Source organism: Sebastes umbrosus, chromosome 4, assembly GCF_015220745.1.
Source record: "Sebastes umbrosus isolate fSebUmb1 chromosome 4, fSebUmb1.pri, whole genome shotgun sequence".
In the NCBI taxonomy this organism is placed as follows: Eukaryota; Metazoa; Chordata; class Actinopteri; order Perciformes; family Sebastidae; genus Sebastes; species Sebastes umbrosus.
This window is the reverse complement of record NC_051272.1, coordinates 21781731-21804421: the sequence shown is the minus strand read 5'-3', so window position 1 is coordinate 21804421 and position 22691 is coordinate 21781731. Positions and strand designations below refer to the sequence as shown.

The 22691-nt window shown below is 39.4% G+C and overlaps 2 protein-coding genes across 6 annotated transcripts; one reads left to right on the top strand and one right to left on the bottom strand.

Annotated features, from left to right (window-relative positions):
• Window positions 1-380: 380 nt before the first annotated feature.
• Window positions 381-16306, top strand: dnm1l (dynamin 1-like). Of its 4 annotated transcripts, XM_037768399.1 has the most exons (20): window positions 381-622; window positions 5284-5428; window positions 6421-6450; window positions 7116-7162; window positions 7670-7741; window positions 7867-7953; window positions 8076-8238; window positions 8566-8686; window positions 9748-9879; window positions 10130-10336; window positions 10463-10583; window positions 10661-10816; window positions 10921-11010; window positions 11096-11188; window positions 12090-12143; window positions 12386-12457; window positions 13356-13532; window positions 13923-14032; window positions 14165-14324; window positions 15040-16306. In XM_037768399.1, exons 1-20 carry the CDS (start codon window positions 521-523, stop codon window positions 15094-15096), a joined length of 2196 nt encoding a protein of 731 aa, XP_037624327.1. In that variant the 5' UTR covers window positions 381-520; the 3' UTR covers window positions 15097-16306. The 4 variants fall into 4 exon arrangements, with proteins under 4 accessions (XP_037624327.1, XP_037624328.1, XP_037624329.1 ...); XM_037768400.1 differs by lacking the exon at window positions 6421-6450 and having other exon boundaries at window positions 382-622; XM_037768401.1 differs by lacking the exon at window positions 12386-12457 and having other exon boundaries at window positions 383-622.
• Window positions 15830-22637, bottom strand: tnnt2d (troponin T2d, cardiac). Of its 2 annotated transcripts, none has more exons than XM_037768433.1 (13): window positions 22492-22637; window positions 20943-20997; window positions 20811-20821; window positions 20701-20718; window positions 20557-20578; window positions 20413-20470; window positions 19657-19773; window positions 19497-19574; window positions 19302-19412; window positions 17912-18024; window positions 17727-17817; window positions 17400-17437; window positions 15830-16019 (listed from the first exon to the last, which is right to left on the bottom strand). In XM_037768433.1, exons 2-13 carry the CDS (start codon window positions 20978-20980, stop codon window positions 15974-15976), a joined length of 741 nt encoding a protein of 246 aa, XP_037624361.1. In that variant the 5' UTR covers window positions 20981-20997; window positions 22492-22637; the 3' UTR covers window positions 15830-15973. The 2 variants fall into 2 exon arrangements, with proteins under 2 accessions (XP_037624361.1, XP_037624362.1); XM_037768434.1 differs by having other exon boundaries at window positions 22478-22594.
• Window positions 22638-22691: the final 54 nt, after the last annotated feature.

Sequence of the window (22691 nt, the reverse complement as noted above, 5' to 3'; positions counted from 1 at the left end):
TTAAGGTATCCAATCTATGGATCCAAAAAGTCTCCCTCTGGTAAAGTTTTTATTCCAATTTATGTCCATACTTATGTCTACCAAAAATTTGCCAATCAGCTAATTTCCCTGACGCTAAGCCAAGCCTGTATCAGTAAAGCCTGTATCAGTAAAGCCTGTATCAGTAAAGTCTGTATTCATGGGTTTGACATATAGCAAAATATTTTGGTACTCACCTTAGCTACGGTTGCGTAGAGGAAAAATATGCATCTGTCTTTTCATTGGTCGAACACGAATATGACGTCACTCATAGGAAATGTAGTTCAGCGAAACGTCAACCCCCAAGCACAGGAATGTTAAGCGTGACTCCAGTGAACTCCATCTCCCATGATTCAACACTGAGCAACTGTTAGTGCGCAGTCGTTGGTAGATCCAAAGAGACGCCAGTAGCATTCAGCCGAGAGACATTGAATGACTTTGTCCCCCTGTGCAGCAGGGTAAAGAAACTTTGACAGGTCCGGGAGTCAGTATCGGAGTTCACATGGAGGCCCTCATACCTGTGATAAACAAACTCCAGGATGTGTTTAACACGGTGGGAGCAGACATCATCCAGCTGCCGCAGATAGTTGTCGTAGGAACGCAGGTGAGAAACGTCACTCTGGTTTAAAGCTAGCAGGTTAGCCTGCGACAACTTACTGTTGTGGCGGCTCTGCTCTCTAAATCTCAGTTTTTCTTTCGGTGTCATGCAGGTGTAACGTTAGTACAAATGTACCGTGTAGTCTGATCTTCCATAAACTTAGCCTTGTTTAAATCTAAGCTATACTTAGCAGCTAAGTTAGCATTAGCTACATGTGATCTCACTTATAAACTCAACCTAGCTAGCTAGTTTTGGCAGTTATCCACATAACTAGCCTTCAGATCACTATCCTAAAATACTGATTTATTTACATTACATATGGGTTATTAAACATAATGCATTCCTTTCCTCATAGCATTCATACTACCAAGCATCTATATGAAAACATGATTTGCTATATATATATATATACACACACATATATATACACATATATATATACACATATATATATACACATATATATATACACATATATATACACATATATATATATACACATATATACACATATATATATATATATATATATATATATATATATATATATATATTTATATTAACTTCTCTCAGTTGCCAGTTTATTAGACACACCTAGCTAAAACTAATTCTGGTTGATATAACATGTAAGCCCCTGCAATAAATCCTGCCTTCTTAAAGGTTATATGTTCAGTTTTAGTTCCAGGTTTAATATATTATTAGTGATCAGGGAATGAAATTGGCACCTGCCACCTGCCAAATAACAAGGTTCCTTCAGATCACTATCCTAAAAATACATTACATATAGGTTATTAAACATAATTCATTCCTTTCCTCATACCATGCATACTACCAAGCATCTATATGAAAACATGATTTGCTATATTGTTTGTTTGTTTATTAAAATCCCCATTAGCTTTTGCATAGCAGCAGCTATTCTTCCTGGGGTCCACATAGTTTACATGGTGACAATACAAAAAAATACACATTCACACTACTCATCATACACTAACATAACACATCGTAATACACGTAAAAAAAAAAGAAAAACTCAAAGAAAATAGAAAGGCTCCGACTGAATGTATCATGATCTAACAGATAAATATCATCATTTGTTGTGTCTTAAAAATATGTTCAATTCACAATAGAAACAATAGAAACTTCTCTAAGTTGCCAGTTTATTAGATAGACCTAGCTACAACTAATGCTGGTTAATATAACATGCAAGCCCTGCAATAAATCCTGCCTTCATAAAGGTTATATGTGCAGTTTTAGTTCCAGGTTTAATATATTATTAGTGATATATGTTGTCTACCCTCATATACAATGCCTTTAGAAAGTATTCAGACCCCTTCACTTTTTTCACATTTTGATATGTTGCAGCCTTATGCTAAAATCGATAAAATCACTTTTTTTCCTCATCAAACTACACTCAATACACCACAATGACAAAGTGGAAACAGAATTTTAGAAATTTTTGCAAATTTATTAAAAAGGAAAAACTGAAATATCACATTTACTTAAGTATTCAGACCCTTTACTCAGTACTTAGTTGAAGCACCTTTGGCAGCGATTACAGCATCGAGTCTTCTAGGGTATGACGCGACAAGCTTTGCACACCTGGATTTGGGGAGTTTCTGCCATTCTTCTCTGCAGATCCTCTCAAGCTCTGTCAGATTGGATGGGGACCGTCGGTGGACAGACTTTTTCACGTCTCTCTAGAGATGTTCGATTGGGTTCAAGTCAGGGCTCTGGCTGAGCCACTCAAGGACATTCACAGAGTTGTCCCTAAGCCACTCCTGCGTTATCTTGGCTGTGTGCTTAGGGTTATTGTCCTGTTGGAAGGTGAACCTTCGGCCCAGTCTGAGGTCCTGAGTGCTCTGGACCAGGTTTTCATTAAGAATATCTCTGTACTTTACTCCGTTCAGCTTTCCCTCAACCCTGACCAGTCACCCAGTCCCTGCCGCTGAAAAACACCCCCACAGCATGATGCTGCCACCACCATGCTTCACCGTTGGGATGGTATTGGGCAGGTGATGAGCGGTTCCTGGCTTCCTCCAGACATGACGCTTAGAATTGAGGCCAAACAGTTCAATCTTGGGTCATCAGACCAGAGAATCTTGTTTCTCACAGTCTGAGTGTCCTTTAGGTGCTTTTTTGCAAACTCCAAGCGGGCTTTCGTGTCCGTCTGGCCACTCTGCCATATGCCCAGATGGCTGAAGTGTTGCAGTGATGGTTGTCCTACTGGAAGTTTCTCCCATCTCCACACAGGATCTCTGGAGCTCAGCCAGAGTGACCATCGGGTTCTTGGTCACCTCTCTTACCAAGGCCCTTCTCCCCTGATTTCTCAGTTTGGCTGAGCGGCCAGCTCTAGTGAGAGTCCTGGTTGTTCCAAACTTCTTCCATTTAAGGATTATGGAGGCCACAGTGCTCTTGGGGACCTTCAATGCAGCAGATTTTTTTTGTAGCCTTCCCCAGATCTGTACCTCAACACAATCCCGTCTCTGAGCTCTTCAGGCAGTTCCTTCGACCTCATGGTTTGGTTTTTGCTCTGATATGCGTTGTCAGCTGTGAGACCTTATAGAGACAGGTCTGTGCCTTTCCAAATCATGTCCAATCAATTGAATTTACCACTGGTGGACTCCAGTAAAGGTGGAGAAACATCTCAAAGATGATCGAAGAAAATGGGAGGGAACTGAGCTAAATTTCAAGCGTCATAGTGAAGGGTCTGAATACTTAAGTAAATGTGATATTTCAGTTTTTCCTTTTTAATAAATTTGCAAAAATTTCTAAAATTCTGTTTCCACTTTGTCATTGTGGTGTATTGCGTGTAGATTGATGAGGGAAAAAAAATATTTTATCGATTTTAGCATAAGGCTGCAACATAACAAAATGTGAAAAAAGTGAAGGGGTCTGAATACTTTCTGAAGGCACTGTGTGTATATATATATATATATATATACATATATATATATATAAATATAAATATATAAATATAAATGGGGTGAACAAAATATTACAAACACCCCTCAGTAGCATTAGCTACATGTGATCTCACTTATAAACTCAACATAGCTAGCTAGTTATCCACATAGCCTTCAGATCACTATCCTAAAAATACAATGATTTATTTACATTACATATGGGTTATCAAACATAATTCATTCCTTTTCCTCATACCATTCACACTACCAAACATCTATATGAAAACATGTTGCGTCTTAAAAATATTTTCCATTCACAATAGAAACAATAGAAACTTCTCTCAGTTGCCAGTTTATTAGACACACCTAGCTAAAACTAATGCTGGTTAATATAACATGTAAGCCCTGCAATAAATCCTGCCTTCATAAAGGTTATATGTTCAGTTTTAGTTCCAGGTTTAATATATTATTAGTGATCAGGGAATGAAATTAGCACCTGCCACCTGCCAAATACAGGATTAATGTTGGCTGTGGCAGGTAAAAATTTAGGTCACCTGCCACCATGGCAGACAGGTTTTCCTTATATTAATAAATATTATTTTTAAAAAGCAACTCTAAAGCTTAAATTACATATAGTCATAGATTAAGGTTACATAATATATTCCAAAATTCTACCGTCTGGTACCACTGACTCAGTGTTTACAATTTTAAAGCGTTCTACCTAGATTTCAGAAGTGGCAGACAAAAAAAATTGAGTGGCCGGTAGAAATGTTCAGTGACCTGCCACAGTGGCAGGTGAGGAAAAAGGTTAATTTCAGACCCTGTTAGTGATATATGTAGTCTACCCTCATGTATAGAAATGGGGTGAACAAAATATTACAAACACCCCTCAGTTAAACACAATTCAACAGCACCACAAACTACTAATGACCATGAAGTTGAATCAACACCTTTTCTTCTACCTTAGCTAACTTTTACCTTATGTGTACGCATTAAAGCCTAATTGGTTTAAAGTGTCAAGTTTTGGTCTACCACATTTACTTTCACTAGTCAGCTAAGAGGATGTGGCTGTCTCAGCCCTTTTGGCAAGCGTCTGATGGTGTTACAGTGAGACAGGACAAGTCAGAGGACGGTTTACAAGTGTAATTTCTTATGTTTGGCCTTGCCAGGGCTCCACAAAGGCCCAGATCTGCAAAGACCTTGAGTTAAGGACAGCTGGAACTGAGATCTGATTCCAAGTATTGGTTATCCCTGTCAGGTCTATTTATAGGCCAACCTAGTACCTATATCAGTCAAAAAAACATTAGGTTTACTGCTACAGAGGAAGTAACTGATTGCATCTGTAGCCTTCATTTCCTACTGAAGAAATCTGTACCAGTCCAATAAAGAGAAATCTGCTAGCCAAGTGAGCTAAGTGAGGTATTTCAGTTAGCCAGATCTCATTAGGAGTTACTTGATCACACATGCCAATAAACCAGAAAAATGTTTTCCTAGTTACACCCAGTGCTTGTGTGAATAAAGACTGTACAGTTGGAGATGCCACAACGTTTGTGTTTGATCAGTGAGTGACGTTCAGCATGGCCAACTACGGCACCAAATCTGAAAGTACAACCCACTTTTTTGGGGGCCTAGAGCTAAATTAGACCTTCGCTCCTCTGATCCAAATGCAGTTAAGACTGATTTCTCTTGTTAACGAGTAATTCATTCTTCAGTCTCCCCACTAATGTTTCTTTTTAATGATGTTGTTTTTGTTATTGTCTACAGAGCAGTGGGAAGAGTTCAGTTTTAGAAAGCCTGGTTGGCCGGGACCTCCTGCCGCGAGGCACTGGCATCGTCACACGCCGGCCCCTTATCCTGCAGCTAGTGCACATCGATCCAGAGGACCGCAGGAAAACCAGTGAAGAGAATGGTAACGTCACTGTCACCTCTGTTATTACTGTATCTGTGGAGTTGTTGCATATTAATCTTCTCCGACAAACTAAACTATTTGATATTTACTATTTTTACATATATAGTCAATATACTGTACATGCGTTATAGCCAGACCGGTGCTGGATTTTTTTAAGGCAGATACTGATTTTGATATTTGGGTGTTTAAAAACTCTGATAACAATACATCCGCCGATAGTATTTTATTATTATTTTTTTTTCTGTTAAAAAGAAAACAAACAATCTTGATATAGGTTTCTTAAAATTGTGATGGGTACATACTGAAAAGGGACATTTTATATTTGAAAAATAACTTTTCAGTGCTTTCTGGTAGACAAACTATATAAAGGTGACAGGTGTTTCTAAAAGGCGTCAAACTTAGTTTGACATTTCTGCTTTGCAATTTCTTGTTACTTCAGCCACATAAACACCGCTCCAATATATGTGCAATAAGCTAATGTCAGACAATACATTGGCCTGCGCAAATATCGTGAAACTATATCAGGAAATGTAGAATTAATTAAGACTAGTTGGTGTACTTCTACAATACATTTTGTTTCGTGTGTGTATGGGGATGTCACAGTTAAGGCATGAATCAGACAGGAAGCTGTAAAGAGTCATTTAAATTTAGCAATCTGACGATGCTTCACTTTCACTGGCCAAGAGCATAGATCTTTAACGGACCCTTTGTCAAGGTCATGAGACTTCTCTGCTACGGTGCTGTAGTAATTATTTATTCAACTATGGAATGTATTTATATTGTGAAAGAAACAGTTTAACTGAGCACTGATACCATCCACCGCTCAGTGAAAAGAACAGCAGGGAAATGTGCCAAATACCTGCATTTATTCAACGCAGTCCTCTGGGAGCAGCCTTTGTCAGAGCGACTCTGCATTGCTGCAGTGTGTCATGCAGGAGCTGCAGATAGCGTGGCTAACCCTTTTGTCTCCTGTCGTCTCTCTTTAACCACAGAATCCAAGAAAAATGGACGCCTTAACAGAGGTCTCCTTTTCCTTGTTCTTTGCCTTTCTGTGTTTGTATATATTACATAACCCCCTCCGTCTCTTTTGCCCATTCTGCCCCATCCTGCACTTGCATTTCTGTAGCTTTTTCCAAAGCTGCCAAACCACGTGGCTTCACTTTATTCAGCTCAAGCCCTCTCCTCAATTCAGGCTGGTCTCTGTCAGTTGAAGTTGGACAAAGAAAATAAGCCGATTCCTCTCAAAGTTTTACATTTTAAAAGTTCACCTATATGACACCTATGATGTCTTCAAATACCAGCTTCCTCTAAGTTGACTAACAGACTCCACCCATGTGATGTTTCCTTGTTTTTGTTGCGATGTTGATTATTGCAGCTGAGATAATTGCTTTGTTTTTCAAAGACTCCCTAGGTCCCTGTCTGCTTCCCCAAAAGCACATGCTTTTTCATGCTTTAGGCTTTTATTTGCTTCCGTGACTGTTGTGTGAAAACAACAGTCGTTCCACTGTGTTCTTTTTTTTTAAAAACTCTTCAGCTGTGGATTTTTTGCCCTGAGGAGTTTTTTCCATCCCATCTTTGCCAACAGAGAATTCCTCCCATGAGGCATAGCACTAGTATTAATAGTAACACTGATCTCAAGGCCACATCAGTAACTGACACATCTGTCCTCGACTTTGTGTTTCTGCAGGCATCGACGGAGAGGAATGGGGCAAATTTCTACACACCAAAAACACGGTAGAGTTGTCACTGTCATGTCCTCACAGTCTGCTGGAAAACAATACCCTCAATGGAGTCTCCCACCATCGCTGCACTGTATATAGAAACATCTGAATATTTGATAAACTGCGTCTAATCATGGGAAACCCCTGTCCTGTATCCTGTAGTGATTCACTGACATTTAGGGATTAGCTACATGAGGACATTCTGTGGTTTTGCGGTGTGTTTACATCTGTAATCTGTAATGAGCTCACGCACACACCCTCTCAGTAGCTAAAGATATTTGTGTGGCAGTTGGATTAAAGTTCATCCAAGGTTGAATTGTGTCTCTTGAGCTCCACATAGTTCATTATGTTTGAACAAAGAAGCCCTTTTCATGTGCTGATAGCCTCATGACACTAAACAGGAAGTCTCTTTGAAAACAAACCCTGTCATGTCCTGTTTCTTGTTACTCTATGTTGTTATTGTTGTATCAAAAAACAATGCTAACATATTGAACCTTTCATGGTTAAATTGCTCTTCCAGATCTACACAGACTTCGAGGAGATCAGGCAAGAAATTAGCGCAGAAACAGAAAGAATTTCGGGCAATAACAAGGTATGTTAATTATGGCTATTAAGAGGGAGTGTTAAAAGTTGAAGAAGAAAGAAGAAATGATATATATGGATGGTCTCTAAATATCAGCATCAACCTGAGATTTTGAGTCATTTTTTTTCCCCCAGGGTATTAGTGATGAACCTATTCACCTGAAAGTCTTCTCACCACACGTTGTGAACCTCACATTGGTAGACCTTCCTGGCATTACAAAGGTGAGATGGGTTTCCCTTTTTCTTCCCCCGTGTCCAAACTTGAGTGATCTATGAACTCAAAATGATCCTGCAGATGAATCTCATGGTTTGAAGTCAATGTGTGTGTATTTGTGTTGAAACAGTTGCCGGTGGGAGACCAGCCCAAAGACATCGAGATCCAGATCAGAGAGTTGATTTTCAAGTACATCTCCAACCCGAACTCCATCATCCTGGCTGTGACCGCTGCCAACACAGACATGGCGACCTCAGAGGCCCTGAAAGTAGCCCGCGAGGCCGACCCCGATGGTAAACGGCCTTCTTGTTTATTCTTTCTTCACTTTCTTCTGTTGCTCTTCTTGAAGATTTCTTCCATTTTTTTCCCATTAAAGGTTTTTTGGGGGGAGTTTTTCCTTATCTGAATCGAGCGTCTAAGGACAGAGGGTGTTGTATGCTGCTTGAGGCAAATTTGTGATATTAGGTTATACTGTATAAAGATTTTTGTTTTTGTTTTTACTTGTCTTTTACGTGTCATCAGCATATATCAGCCCTTATTTTCATTGTCATGTACTCTTTGTATTTCCTGCCTCAGTGGTGTTTTATGTGGACAGGTGTTTATGATGTCTTTGTCTTCAGGCAGGAGGACGCTAGCGGTGGTGACCAAGCTGGATCTAATGGATGCTGGTACAGATGCCATGGACGTATTGATGGGCAGGGTCATTCCTGTCAAACTGGGCATTATTGGAGTCGTTAACAGGTAACACTGCACTTCTGTGCCACATTAGTTAGTTAGTTAGTTAGTTAGTTAGTTAGTAAGGATGGAAGGAACAAACAAGCTGTCTTGTCCATGTTGTGGAAAAGTGATTATGGCTTCATCACAAAATGATAAAAAAAAACAATACAAAGCTGAGGAAAAATGGCAGGGACACAGTACCAACAAACAGCATGACTTTAAATGAATGAATACAGTACAGAGCCTGCCTTAAGGTAAAAGAGGGTGGGAATGATCGCTTATAAACTGGAAAAGCTTCACTCATCTGGGGCTTCCCTACTGTTTCAGCCCGTTCTCATTCCCAGGGTTTCAAATACTGACGCTTTGTCACAAAGCCGCACAAGGCACCCTTTAGCTACGGTATGAAACGCACCGGGCATTCCATTAACTACAATGTAAACCCATCCATGGCAACAGTAACAGCTCAGGGAAAGTGCTGTGGTGACATAATTTAAAGAGCGAAAAGATGTGTGGGAGGGGTGATGGATTTTGTTCAACAAACACATTCAGGAGACCGCTGTTCGTGTCTAGTGCGTTAAATTTCACTTTCCCTTTACAATCAGCTGTTCGTTTGTGTTCTATTTTCAGAACGTCAAGTCACATTTTCACTTTACAAACGTAGTAACTTTAAGCCCAACCATGTTGTTCTTTCCTAAACTTAAGCAAGTGTTTTAGTTTAATTCACAACATTAAGCACGTGTTTACAGCGACCGAAAGGTGACACCTACTGTAGGGGTCTGACATAGGGGTCATCAGTATGTGATGAGTTGGGATGACGTGTTGACTATTAAACTGGTTATATTTTCTATTCTCTGCAATTTCTATTTATTCCTAACGTTGAGATTTTCATACCACATGACCATGTTGAAAAATGTAATACTGTCCACCAGATTCTTATACACCATTTCCTCTTATATCACCTTGATCTGAGAGTTTGTGTCAATAATGCTAAACTATAGTCACATGGTGGGTGGTGGTGGTCATACACACAAAGCCATGTCTGAGTATTTCATTTTATGTGTGTGTGTGTGTGTGCATTTTCTTAGGAGTCAGTTGGATATCAATAACAAGAAGTTGGTGGCAGATGCCATTCGTGATGAATACGCCTTCCTACAAAAGAAGTACCCGTCCCTCGCAAACAGAAATGGAACCAAATATCTGGCAAGAACTTTGAACAGGTATGGAGCTGAAATTCATTTTAATACTCAGATATTCTAAATATTTCATAGTTTTTTTTTATTTAACAAATGAAATGTTTGAGTCGCTTATTGACCTTGTACATTTGAGGTTTCCTCCCTTTCTGACAAAGTAGAACTTAAGACAGGGACCTCTAAATCTTCCACGTTAACGTATTTTTGTAGGTTATAACAAATCTCCCTCTTTGTTTCCCAATCGGAGTGTAAACAGATTTCTTTAATCCTATAACAGGTTACTCATGCACCACATCAGAGACTGTCTTCCCGAGCTGAAGACGAGGATCAACGTGCTGGCGGCGCAGTACCAGTCGTTACTCAACAGTTACGGGGAACCCGTCGATGACAAGAGCTCCACACTGCTGCAGCTCATCACCAAGTTCGCCGCAGAGTATTGCCACACCATAGAGGGCACGGCCAAGTACATCGAGACGACTGAACTGTGAGTTACACAACTGTCATAACTGCATGTACCTCCATACACCACTAAGGGGTGCTAGCATCAAAACTATCCTTTAAATTAAACTTCTGCCTGTATGTTTCAAGAGTTTCCTCTCCTTCCTTTCAGATGTGGTGGAGCAAGAATCTGTTATATATTTCATGAAACATTTGGTCGCACGTTGGAGTCGGTAGATCCTCTGGGTGGTCTGACAACCATCGATGTGCTCACAGCAATCAGAAATGCAACGGTGGGTTTCTGCTCCCTAATCTGTGTTTTTTTAAATGGCACCTTTTTGAAGACTTATAGTTTCATTGTGTTTGACAGGGCCCGAGGCCTGCTTTATTCGTGCCTGAGGTTTCGTTTGAGTTGCTGGTGAAGCGGCAGGTGAAGCGCCTGGAGGAGCCCAGTCTGCGCTGCGTGGAGCTGGTTCACGAGGAGATGCAGAGGATTATCCAGCACTGCAGCAACTACAGCACGCAGGTGAAAAAACACGCTCACACATACTCACGCTCTGGACTAACCACATCACTGTTCTACGTGATTATTAAAATGTAAACAAACATATATCTCTATTATGTGTGCAGGAGTTACTGAGGTTTCCAAAGCTCCATGATGCCATCGTAGAAGTGGTCACCTCGTTACTCAGGAAGAGACTCCCAGTCACCAATGAAATGGTCAGGACCTGCTCACACTAAATACCAATTTAAGGGAAGTTTATGGGCATCCTAGTAGTGATTAATAAACCTTTTTTTGTTTCAGGTTCACAACCTGGTTGCCATTGAGCTGGCCTACATCAACACCAAGCACCCTGACTTTGCCGATGCCTGTGGCATCATGAACAACAACATAGAGGTGAGACAGCGCTACACTTCTTGGACGTTAACTTCACATAATGCATCGACTAAATGCTGTGTTTTGTCATCCTTAAAGTGGCTATAATCAATATGTTTATAATAACTGATGTATCAAATGACAATGTGAAAACAATGTTAGAGGGGTCTCTTGTTGTGATGAACCGACAGAGAATTATCTCCTCTGATTCTGTCCTTCCCCTCGGCTTTATGGAGCCTTATAACTCATTGTTTTGCTGCCTTGCCTGCAATTGTTTTGATTCACACTCGCTGCTGTTTTCAGTTAAAAACTCACTCTACACTACCTGCTCAGCAGCAGACGGCAGACAGACACAGTAAGCAACTAGCTGGTGAGCAAAGTGGAACATTTAGCAGCTAAAAGCCAGATATTTCCCTCAGGAGTTGGTAGAGACCAAAATCAGAGCTAAAAGAGTGTGAAAACTGGGCTTTCATTCACCAGATGGCCAAAAACATGACTCAGAATGAACGCTAATGTTGCGCCATAACTGCTGGATGTAGAAATAAGCACTATTTAACAAGTTCGCCATATTAACTTAAAAGGGGATGATATGTCACAACTTGTTTCTGCTGCCCACAAGTGGCCCAAAAAATAGCAGGTTTAACCAGAATCTCAGCCTGATGATGTCACTGTCATTTTTCAGCATTAATCATTTCACATTACTAATCTTAACTGGGAGCACAGCACAACTACGGTCTTCTACTCTATGTAAGATGCTCAGTGACCACTACTTTCACTGTACAGCTCCCAGGTGTGAATGCATGTAAAAGTGTGAAAGTAAAGAAAGGCAGTAAATGAAAAACTTTTTCCCAAAGAGAGCAACAAGCTTGCGTTATAGAAAAAATATATGACATTTCTTTTTCTTTTTCTGTCTTTATCACAGGAGCAGAGACGCAACCGAATGAGAGACCTTCCCTCTGCTGTCCCCAGAGACAAGGTACAGTCAGGCTTCATGATCTGAATGTTTCTTTCTGTTTCTTGTCACAGGCTTTAACAGATTTTTTCTGCCACTCTTGCACATAAAGTTTCAGTTCACTTATCACTGAAAAATTAACCAAGTTTAAAATATTCTTCCGTATTAAATCTAACACAGTTATTCTCTTTACATTATGTAAAGTTCCTGCACACCTCTGCTAGTTTTCCATCCACTCTTTTCTTCCTGATGTTGTCTTCTTCTAGTCCCTTAAAGGCCCAGGTGGGCAGTCTCTTTCTCCCACCGAGCCTCTTGCCCTCGAGGGCGAGGCCACCAAGGTGTGTCCCGTCCTCTCACTGCCTACCCACATTTAACTTATTTCCCAAGTTTACGTCATGCTCAGATCCCATCACCCCATTACTCCTCTAAATTCACTCAAACCCCTGTTGCAGCAGGTGGCTGGGCCTGGAAATGCAGCGGGATTTGAGGGGCAGCTTATACACTATATAAACTTGATCTGAATGACATTTGACCTTCACTTTGTAACTAACTCATGTATCTAACCCTTTTTGCTGCATGTTGATTGCTCACAACTAACAACACACAACTAATATGATATTGCTTATTAGGATAAAGTCATACTGATTTGGCATGTGTTGTTAATTAAGAAACATTTTATTTATTTATTGCCTTGGTAGGAGTGGGGAATATGGAAAAACATGTTTTACCACAGTATATGAAATATATATCATTATATAGTAAATTTTCTCGAAATTCAATTGAAAAAAAACAACACATTTTCATATAAATTAATCTGATGGAAAAGTGTCCCTCTGCCTAATCCAGTGAATGAAATGCCTGAGAAAAAAATTTACTTGATCAAATTGATGACAAAAATCCTTATTCTGAGGAAAAAGTGTAGTAAAACCCGCTTTTTCATTAAATCTATTTTCATATCATCCAATCCTACACCTGGGTAATGTCATTTCTGCACTCTAACACTCTTACTTGTTGAAGTTGGAAGAATGAACAATATACTAATGAACTTCTTTGCAGTGAAGTCAAAGAAGGCCTGTGGCATGGTACTATATGGATCTGTTTTGAAAGTTTACATTCATTTTCTTACCTTTGTACACTGTTTTATATACACATAATGCATTTCCAGCCCTTGTATGTGCCTGAGCATGTGCCGAATTCATCACACGTCCGCACTCCCCTTGTCTCTCCTCCCTGTAGGGAGCAGCCGGCGGCTCACAGAGCGGCTCCGTCAGCGATCAGACAGACAGCAGTGGGACGGGGACCTGGAGGGGCATGTTGAAGAAAGATGACGGACTGGCTGGTGACAGAGTCATGATGCAGCACCCTCTCCCTGCAAGCCCACATAAGGGCTACGCTGTCAACCTGCTAGATGTGGTGGGTGCTCTGCATTTGTAGACATAACAGACGCACGAGAGATCGTCCATGTCTCATTGTGGTCTGGTGATTTTGTAATACATACGGAGAACAACAAGACGTAGTAAAAGGCTTTAGGGAAAGTTGCTGGGGCTCCCCTCACGTTTTCTACTGTAGTAGGCAAACACCCTGAAATGTAAAAACAACCTGTGGTCTCATGATACTGTGTATAAATGCGCCATTGCACTGAATAGCTTTATTCTTAGTATTTACAGTTGTTTGCGTTTGTTTTTTCCTGGTCACATTTCACTTAATGCATTTGAGATCACATTTAGTCATCTTTTTTGTAGTAAAAAATACTGTCAGTGTGTTTTTTTAAATGTAGTTTGTAATCATTTTTTTCATTGCCAGCCTGTTCCAGTGTCCAGGAAGTTGTCTGCTAGGGAGCAGAGGGACTGCGAGGTCATCGAGAGACTCATCAAGTCATACTTCCTCATTGTACGGAAAAACATCCAGGACAGGTACGCGTGTAATCGGCATCACGCTTTTTTTTTTTCCATCCATTCTGATGCCATTTTTTTTTTTTGTGTAAATATTGGCATGATTGGTCGTTTCTTACGTGCTGTACTGTTGTCGTTCTTGTTTGGCCTCAGTGTACCGAAGGCCGTGATGCACTTCCTGGTGAACCATGTGAAAGACTGCCTGCAGAGTGAGCTGGTGGGTCAGTTATACAAGGCGGGCCTACTGGACGACCTGCTGACAGAGTCCGAGGACATGGCTCAGAGACGCAACGAGGCCGCTGACATGCTCAAGGTAACCGATTCATCAAGTGTCACAATGGATCGTCAAAACAAGATCCTGTATCAATCACATGCTCACTGCTCATTTAGGTGTTGGTCAGGCATATTTTTAAAACATTTACTTTCAAACTTTCACTCTTCACTTCAACTCTTTTAGTATACCAAAGGAGTAAATCCAAATAAAAGCTATCTTCCCTTATTAGAATTATAAGGAACTAGTGCAGTGCCCGTTCACAACATGCCAACATGGCGAGAGGCTTCCAAAACAAAAACCCACAAAACGGCAATAAATTCAGATGCAGTTCTGTGAGAGGTTGATGAGAGAAAAAGCTGCTAAAATCAGGAAGACACCACAGTAACCGTAGAAAGCGCTGTGTTGTGTCGAAGTGCCGTTTGTTAGGGGTCACTCTCACCAGACTGCTTTTCCTCTACGTCCATTTCACGTTACAGAGACACACGGTAAACTAATACTTTAACACGTCCTCTTTGGTGGGTTATGTGTTTGCCGAATTACAGGAGATGCTTTGACAGATTCAGAGAAGATGGTGAATCTATTTTCACCCGTACATTTGGTTGGTAATTAGAGCCACGCTGTTATCTTCCTTGTTTTTTAAACAGAGTTCTGCTGATACAGACTGCAGTACCCACAAGGCATGAACGCCGGGTATAGGAATAATAGAGTTTTTGAATTTACACTCATTTTTCCCCTGTTTAATTTCTGTGTCCAGGCGTTGCAGAGAGCCAGCCAGGTGATCGCAGAGATCCGAGAAACCCACATGTGGTGAGCACGGCCTCTCTCTTCAGCAGGCTCTCTTCATCCCTCATGGACCATCCAGACGCTCCTGCTGCGACTCCCGGCTCCTCAGACCGCATACACGAAACAATCTGACAATGCACTGGTGTGGATATTATGTGTATATGGAAACATAGTTTTAATGTACAGTAAGGACTTAATGAAGGGCAGTACATATCAGCTCCTCACCTTCAGCATCACACATGCTCCTGTTCTAGTAATTATATTTTTCTTATGTAACTGAAACAATAAATAAGTAGACACTGTACGCATCACCACTATGTGGAGCCTTGCTGAGGATTGTCTGCTCTTAATGTAGATTTGAATTAAAGATGGAAATGACAAACCCATGCTGCAACACGTAGACGCTCTCTTCATCATGTCAATTCTTTTATTAGATGTTGACAAAGTATTTGTTGTTGTTCCAAAGAAATGCACTTAATTTAAATAATTTGTATGGGAAAAATACTCCCTATTTCTACACTTTCTTCTGGTTTCTGTTAAGAACAGTATTATTTTTATTTAGACATGAAACTATTCTATAACACACTCATACTTGTCCCCTTGTTTACATGTTTCAACAAGATCTTCTACACATTTTTAGAGGTTTCAGGACATTCAATGGGCCGTTACTGCTTGAGTTTTTGTATAAATGTGTTATGGTACTGTTGTATATTGGGCTTAAATACACATAAACAGACAATAATTTGCAGAGAGGCAGCAGACAGGATGTAATGACTTATTTATTGTTTTGATTTCATGATAATTGACATGTAACCGAACACAGCTGATCAATGAATACACACATAATAGACACATGGGCTGATCGCTGGTGTTGCGGTCTGCTTCGTCCCCGTCTGGCTGCTCCTTTACCTGAGCCGGCCGGCCATCTTGCCCTTTCCACGTCCTTTGGCACTGAAAGGATGCAGGGAAAGATTAATGCCAAATGCAGAGCACTGCAATCAGGGGGTTTGGGACAAGTGGAGGTCATTCGATTGCAGCACTCAACAGATCAATACACAAAACAGCGAACAGGGTGTGGTGTTGATGGTAAATATTCTCTGTCTCAGACTTGTAGATGCTGTTGTGACACAAAATAAGTTTTGCTTAAATCAGAATTGTAAGAATACAGCAAATGATATCAGTGAAACTTGAGCCTTTGTCACGCTAATGACATTGCAAATAAAAATCCAGTTTATTTTTTCTTTGTAGAGTCCTGTTCATGCTCAAATATGTATCGAAGTATGCAGTTATGCATAATTGTTCAACTTCTGTAGGAAGGTTTTTGCATATGCTGCACTGAAATTTCAGACCATAGCAATTAGATCACTGGTTCCCGACCTGGGGGTCCCGACCCCCACTAGGGGTCACCAGAGCTTCACGGGGGGGGTTAGGAGGCCTTCTTGATTTTAAGGGGTGTAAGACAACTTTATATCTATTCATTCATTTCTCTTAAGAAAACTAAATTAAATTGTTATTTATTATTATTATTTAAGATATAAACAGGATAAGGGTACGGTGAAGACCTGAACACATGCTATATTCACAGAGCTTTCCCTCTCTGCTAAACAGACTCATCCTGCATTAGAAAAGTACGCAGTTAAAACAACCAAAGAGCTAATAGAACAATGGCCAAGCATCAGGGGGAAGAAAACACTGAATTTGCCAAAAAAAAGCCTATTAAGTATAAATAATTGTAAAAAAATAAAATAAAATAATAATAATACAGACAGAATTGTATTTAAAGTTCCTAAAAATAACAGGAAAACTCATCTCCGATGCAACATTCACAGGAAATAATCTGCTTAAATTCATCCAAACCGCTCGTTTTACACAAACTTCCTCCAGTTATTGCGTCCACTGTTTGGGTTAATTGTACAGTTTATCAGTTGTTCTGTACTGATGTTGTTATGCATTGAATATAATATGAAATGTCCATAAAATATGTCACTTAGTCAGCGGTCGTCAGTTTACTCAACGATAGAAAAAGGGTCCCTAAAGGAAAAAGGTCGATTTAGATTACCATGCAGAAGCTGCCAGATGCAACATTAAAAATAATTGCAAAAACGTTCATAAGGCAATGCCAGAGGCTGAGATGGGTGGTCTATAGTCTATAGTTTAAGTGTCTGTGTTTTAACATTCAAATAAGTTCTTGTGATCTGTGATCCTTCCATACATAACAATGGGGAAATGTGAAGTGGTATGGAGTATAAGAATTGGCATAATGTGCATAATAATGTAATGTTAATGTACATAATGGCACATTTGTGGAGAAGGGTGTTTGTGTATATTTACCTCTGGTGGTCCTGGACTCGAGCAAGAAGCTGGTTGATCTGCAAGAACACATAAACCTGCTAAGCTTTTTAAAGAACACACACATGATACCAGATAAGCCCAGCAAAGGTTGTCAACAGCAACTGGAAAGCCTCTGTTGACCCAACGTGGACACCTGTCATTTGTCAGACACTTATATGTCACACTAAACTAAAGGAGGATGCATGTTGAGGAGGCTATAGCAGAGACTGTTTGTGTTTGTCGAGATCTTCCTCTTTTGTTTCTCATAGAGGACCTCATCACCAAATCAAATATGTCCTTTACTTTGTGGTGTGCTGGATGACTTACGTCGTACTTCTGTCTTTTGAGTTTTTCACCAAGATCAAACTTCTCAGCCTCCAGCCCCATCAGCCACTGCCACATCTCGTTGGCCTTCTCCCTAAACACAAAACAACCACAGGTCACATTACGAGTATTTTATACCAATTGTATCATCAAAATCATGAGACATGATGTGTACAGCTTTGACGTACTTGAGTTTCTCCTCGTTCAGATGATCAACGCTTAGAACCTTCCTGCGGTCGGCCAGGATCTTCTTCTTCTTCTCCCTCTCAGTTTGTTTCTTGGCTCCTTTTCTGTTGTCACCCTGTGTTGGTCATAGAGCAGAAAGACACATAGGTCAATCTGAATGCAACAAAGAAAAAGTTGTTTTCATATTTCTCCTACAAGGGATTGATAAAAAAAATATATTAGGAAAACTACTAGGCTATATGTTACACCCCGGTACCATGATTAAGTTATGTTTTCCTTGTTTCTAGTTATTATTTCCTGTTTTATTTTGATATACTCACCTCTGTCTCTCGTTTCAGATACTTCACTTCCTGCCCTTGTGTGATTACTTCCCCGCTCTGATCAGTCTCACTTGTCCCCAATTACCCTTCCTCGTTATTTAGTCAGTGTGCTCCCTTTGTCTGTGCCAGTTCGTCATTACTGTTTTAATGAGCGTTACAGCGATTGTTTTCTGATTAGACTCCTCGTGTTTTGTACCCTGCTTCTGGATGTTTGTCTTCTCTGGACAGTTACAGTTATAGGCCTATTGTGTTATTGCCAAGTAAAGATTCATACTTGAACCTTTTGTCTGTGAGTCGTGTGATTGAGTCCTCTCTGCTGGTTGCCAGTGTAACCCTGATACTATAATACTAAAGTTGTATATATATACAAAGTATTCAGATTTTTTGCTCAAGTGAAAGTAGTGATGAAACATTGTAGAACGTTTCCATTACAAGTAAAATCCTGCATTCAAAAGGTTAACTAGAATTACCGCCTCGCAGTTGTATGTCTCCACCAACTAGTCAAGTTGCAGTTTAAATCCATGTTTTGTTTTGTAAGGTCACTGTGACCTTGACCGTTGACCACTAAAATCTAATCAGTTCATCCTTGAGTCCTAGTGGACGTATGTGCCGAATTTGAAGAAATTCCCTTCAGGTGTTCCTGAGATATCGCGTTCACGATAATGGACCGGCCGAACGGACGGACAGACAAGAGCCAGTGTTTGGTTTCTCTGTTCTGGGCTACCATAGAAACATGGCAAACTCCGTGGAAGAGGGTCACGTCTAGATGACGACCCTAGATTTGCAAAAACTTTTGCAAGACTCGCTGCGCTCCCTATGTAGATATGAAGGACTCATTCTAAGGTAACAAAAACAAGGATTCTTACTGTAGATCCCCCTACACACTGGACCTTTACATGAATTAAATCATAATGAATCGGCCTGTTTGCTGACCCTGTGCAACAAAGTAAATAATAAAGAGCTACTTTTGTGCCTCTATGTATGTAGCTTCTACTTGAGTAGGTACTTGTTTCCATCCCTGTTCATTGTGTTTCACATTTAAACACTAATAGGTGACAGGAAGTTGAATGACCTTCTGTCCAGCGCTGTACTGATGGGTCATGTTGGAGAGGGCCTTCTTCTTCTTGGCGTCATCATCGTGCTTCTTACGTTGCTCCTCCTCCTCCCTCCGCTCTTTTTCCTCCTGTATGCAGTACAGGTCAACCATTTAGAGGAGAAACTGATAATGTTGTCTGTTATGATGTTTTGAGTTAATGTATGATCATACCATAAGTCTGGCCTGCCTATCCTTCTCCCTCTCTGCCCGGACCCTCTGCTGCTCTGCTCTCTCAGCACGACGTTTCTCCTGTAAAATAAAAACATTCACTGTCATTGTGTTGTTGGACCAAACAGAAACACAATCATTCCTCTTTGATTGACGCACTCACGATTCTGTTAACGAGGGCGATGAGCTCCTCTTCCTCTTTCTTCCTCTGGATAAAGTGAGCCTCGATCAGAGACTGCAGCTCAGACAGATCCTTGTCCTGACGCTTCCTGTGGATGTCCTGTCACCAGAAAAACAAATCAGAATGCATCAGATCAGATCCAAATGGATGTTTCTATCAAGAAGGAGGCATTTAATTATGGAGGACAGAACATGCCAAAATCAAAAATGAATGAATAAATAAATAAATTACTCAATAAATAAATTAAATATACAAAACATAATATAAAAAATAAATTTAGGCATTAATTAACTGATAAAATGTGACATAAATTTATAAAATATAATAAATAAGTTGAAGAAATGACTAGAGGGGAAATGCAAAGGGAAAATCATGCATAAATAAATAAATACAGATAATTTAATAATGAATAAACACATTAAAAAATTAATTCTAAATGAATAAAAGAAAATACAAAAAAATAATAAATTTAAAAGTGAATAAATATAAATTAAATGGAAGAATAGATAAATGTGGGAATTAATACAAAAGTAAATAAATAAACAAATTAAAACATAAATATAAATTTATGTCACATTCTATTAATTAATTATTGCCTATATTCATTTATAATATTATATTAGGTACATTTAATGACATATTTATTTATTTATTTATTTATCGAGTCAGTTATTTATTTATTAATACATTTTTTATTTCGGCAGGTTCCGTCCTCCATATTTACTAAGGTCAACTCACATCAAAATCCACTTTATCCCCATCAGGGATCTTTGGGGCAGCAATATTTGTCATGAACCTGTGGGAGTGAACAATATATTATTATTATAAGCTGCCATAAATGGTGTTTTAACTGCTTAATTAAAGAAAAGCTAAGGTACTTACTTAGGTTTGGGCTTTGACTCATCTGGGAAAATAAAATAGAAAACATAAATAAATTAATTGACAATTGACAAGCCAGTATTTAAGTGGTCATTAAAAACTGTTGAATGAGAAGAAAAAAATGGAAAAACATTACAGTTTTCTCACCTATCGCCTCCTCTTGTGCTGATGATCAGGAACATAAATGATTAATAAAATGTGAATGAAATTAAATGAGGTAAAGTACATAAATACATGAGCATGTGCAACTTTCTTACCTCCTTCCTCCCTTCAGAAGTATTGAGAAAACGAAAAAGAATAATAAAAGAATAAATAAATAAATTGGAAAAGCCAAAACAATATTAACATTAATATAATGAAAATGCAAAAGTACAAAAATGAGTACATACTGAACTTCCTCGTCCTCCATGACTTCCGTGTCAGACATTTTGTTATGGATGAGCTCTGCAAAATGGATCCCTATTAGTCTATTTATAGACTGGCAAATATTTCTGATCATTAAACAACATAGCAGAGTACGAGACGGAAACAGTTCATGCAGTTTACAGCGAGCACCAGTAGTGACCCAAATATCTGTGGCAGTAGAGGAAAAAGTATTCTTATCTTTTACTGGAGGAATAGTACCGATGTCACAATAAAATACTCTTTTACAAGTAAACCTCATGCATTCAAAACATTTAATTAAAGAGGACCTATTATGCTTTTGTGCTTTTTCCCTTTCCTTGAGTGTGTTGTATAGTTTTTTGTGAATGTAAGAGATTTGCAACATTACAAAGCTCAAAGTCCACACCAAAGGGAGTTACTCTCCCCCACAGAAACACTGCTCCTCAACTGCCTGAAACGCCTTGATTGAAGTCCCGCCTTTTCTTCCATAACGTGGTGATGTCACCAAGCAACATATTTGCATAATACCTGCTCAGCGGCTAGTTTGGCACGCCCTCAAACAATCTATTTAGAGCGGAGCTGGAGCGGAGTCTGAAGAGTTTGGTTCAGTTGACCAATCACAACAGATTACCTCAAACAGAGCGTTTCAGACAGAGGTTGAAAAGAGGTGCTGCAGCATAGCCGGTATGAGAAAAATAAAGTGTTTTTTAAACATTAAAGCATGTAAACATGTTCTAGTTGAAACCCAAAATACAAGTATGCATCTGAAAATGAGCACAATAGGTCCTCTTTAAAATAACTTTTCAGTATTAGCAGCAAAATGTACTTAAGAACCAAAAAGTGTCAAGCTGTATAAAGTATTTCAGTGTTGTAGTTCAGATGCTGCTGTAGTTCTAATTACTTGTTGACAAAGTCGTATGTTTTGCATGTAAATTCATAATCTGAGAGGTAACTACTGGTAGTTACTACAGCTGGAAGGTAATTTAAGTGAAATAACTTATATCATATAATGATCTGAGGTAGAAATATAAAGTAACACAAAAGTAAAGAACCTCAAATTTGTACTCAAGTACAGTATTCAAGTAAATGTACTCTGTTTCTTCCACCTCAAGTTATTACTCTACAAATATTTCATCTGTCTTGTGTCGGAGTACGGAGCAGTTTGTGTTTAGTGTCTCAAAAGTAATGTTAGTGTTGGTGAAATAAAAAGGAAATTTTGCTCTAAAATGTGGTGAAGTACTATAAAGTAGCTTAAAATTAAAATACTCCAGTAAAGTAAAGTTCACGTAAGTGGACTTTGGATTTTTACTCTACAAATATTCAGTTTATTTTGTGTCAGGTCATTGTAAATACCAGTTCACTAGTGAGAAGCAAGTATTCTAAGTGGTTATGGATGCAGTTCAACAAAGTAAATGTAGATAAACGTGACTTTAAGATCTTATTTAATCAGTTATCTCCAATAAATATTTGTTAGACAGCAAATAATTTCCAGATTTATGACTAAACAAGGCTTTAATTTAAAGTAGCAGTGCTGACATATAGGAGAGTCCTTACCTGTGACCCAGACAGAGACGAGCGACAGACTTCAGCTCCTTGAAGTTCACCAACAGGTTGAGCATTAAGGATACATAGTCCAGCCCTTCTTCCTCATGTGACTGCAGCACCCTATGGCTGCCCAGTCTATTGTTAGACAGCTGGACGTTATAAGGGTTTCTGTCTCACACACACACACACATATGCAAACATGCTAACAC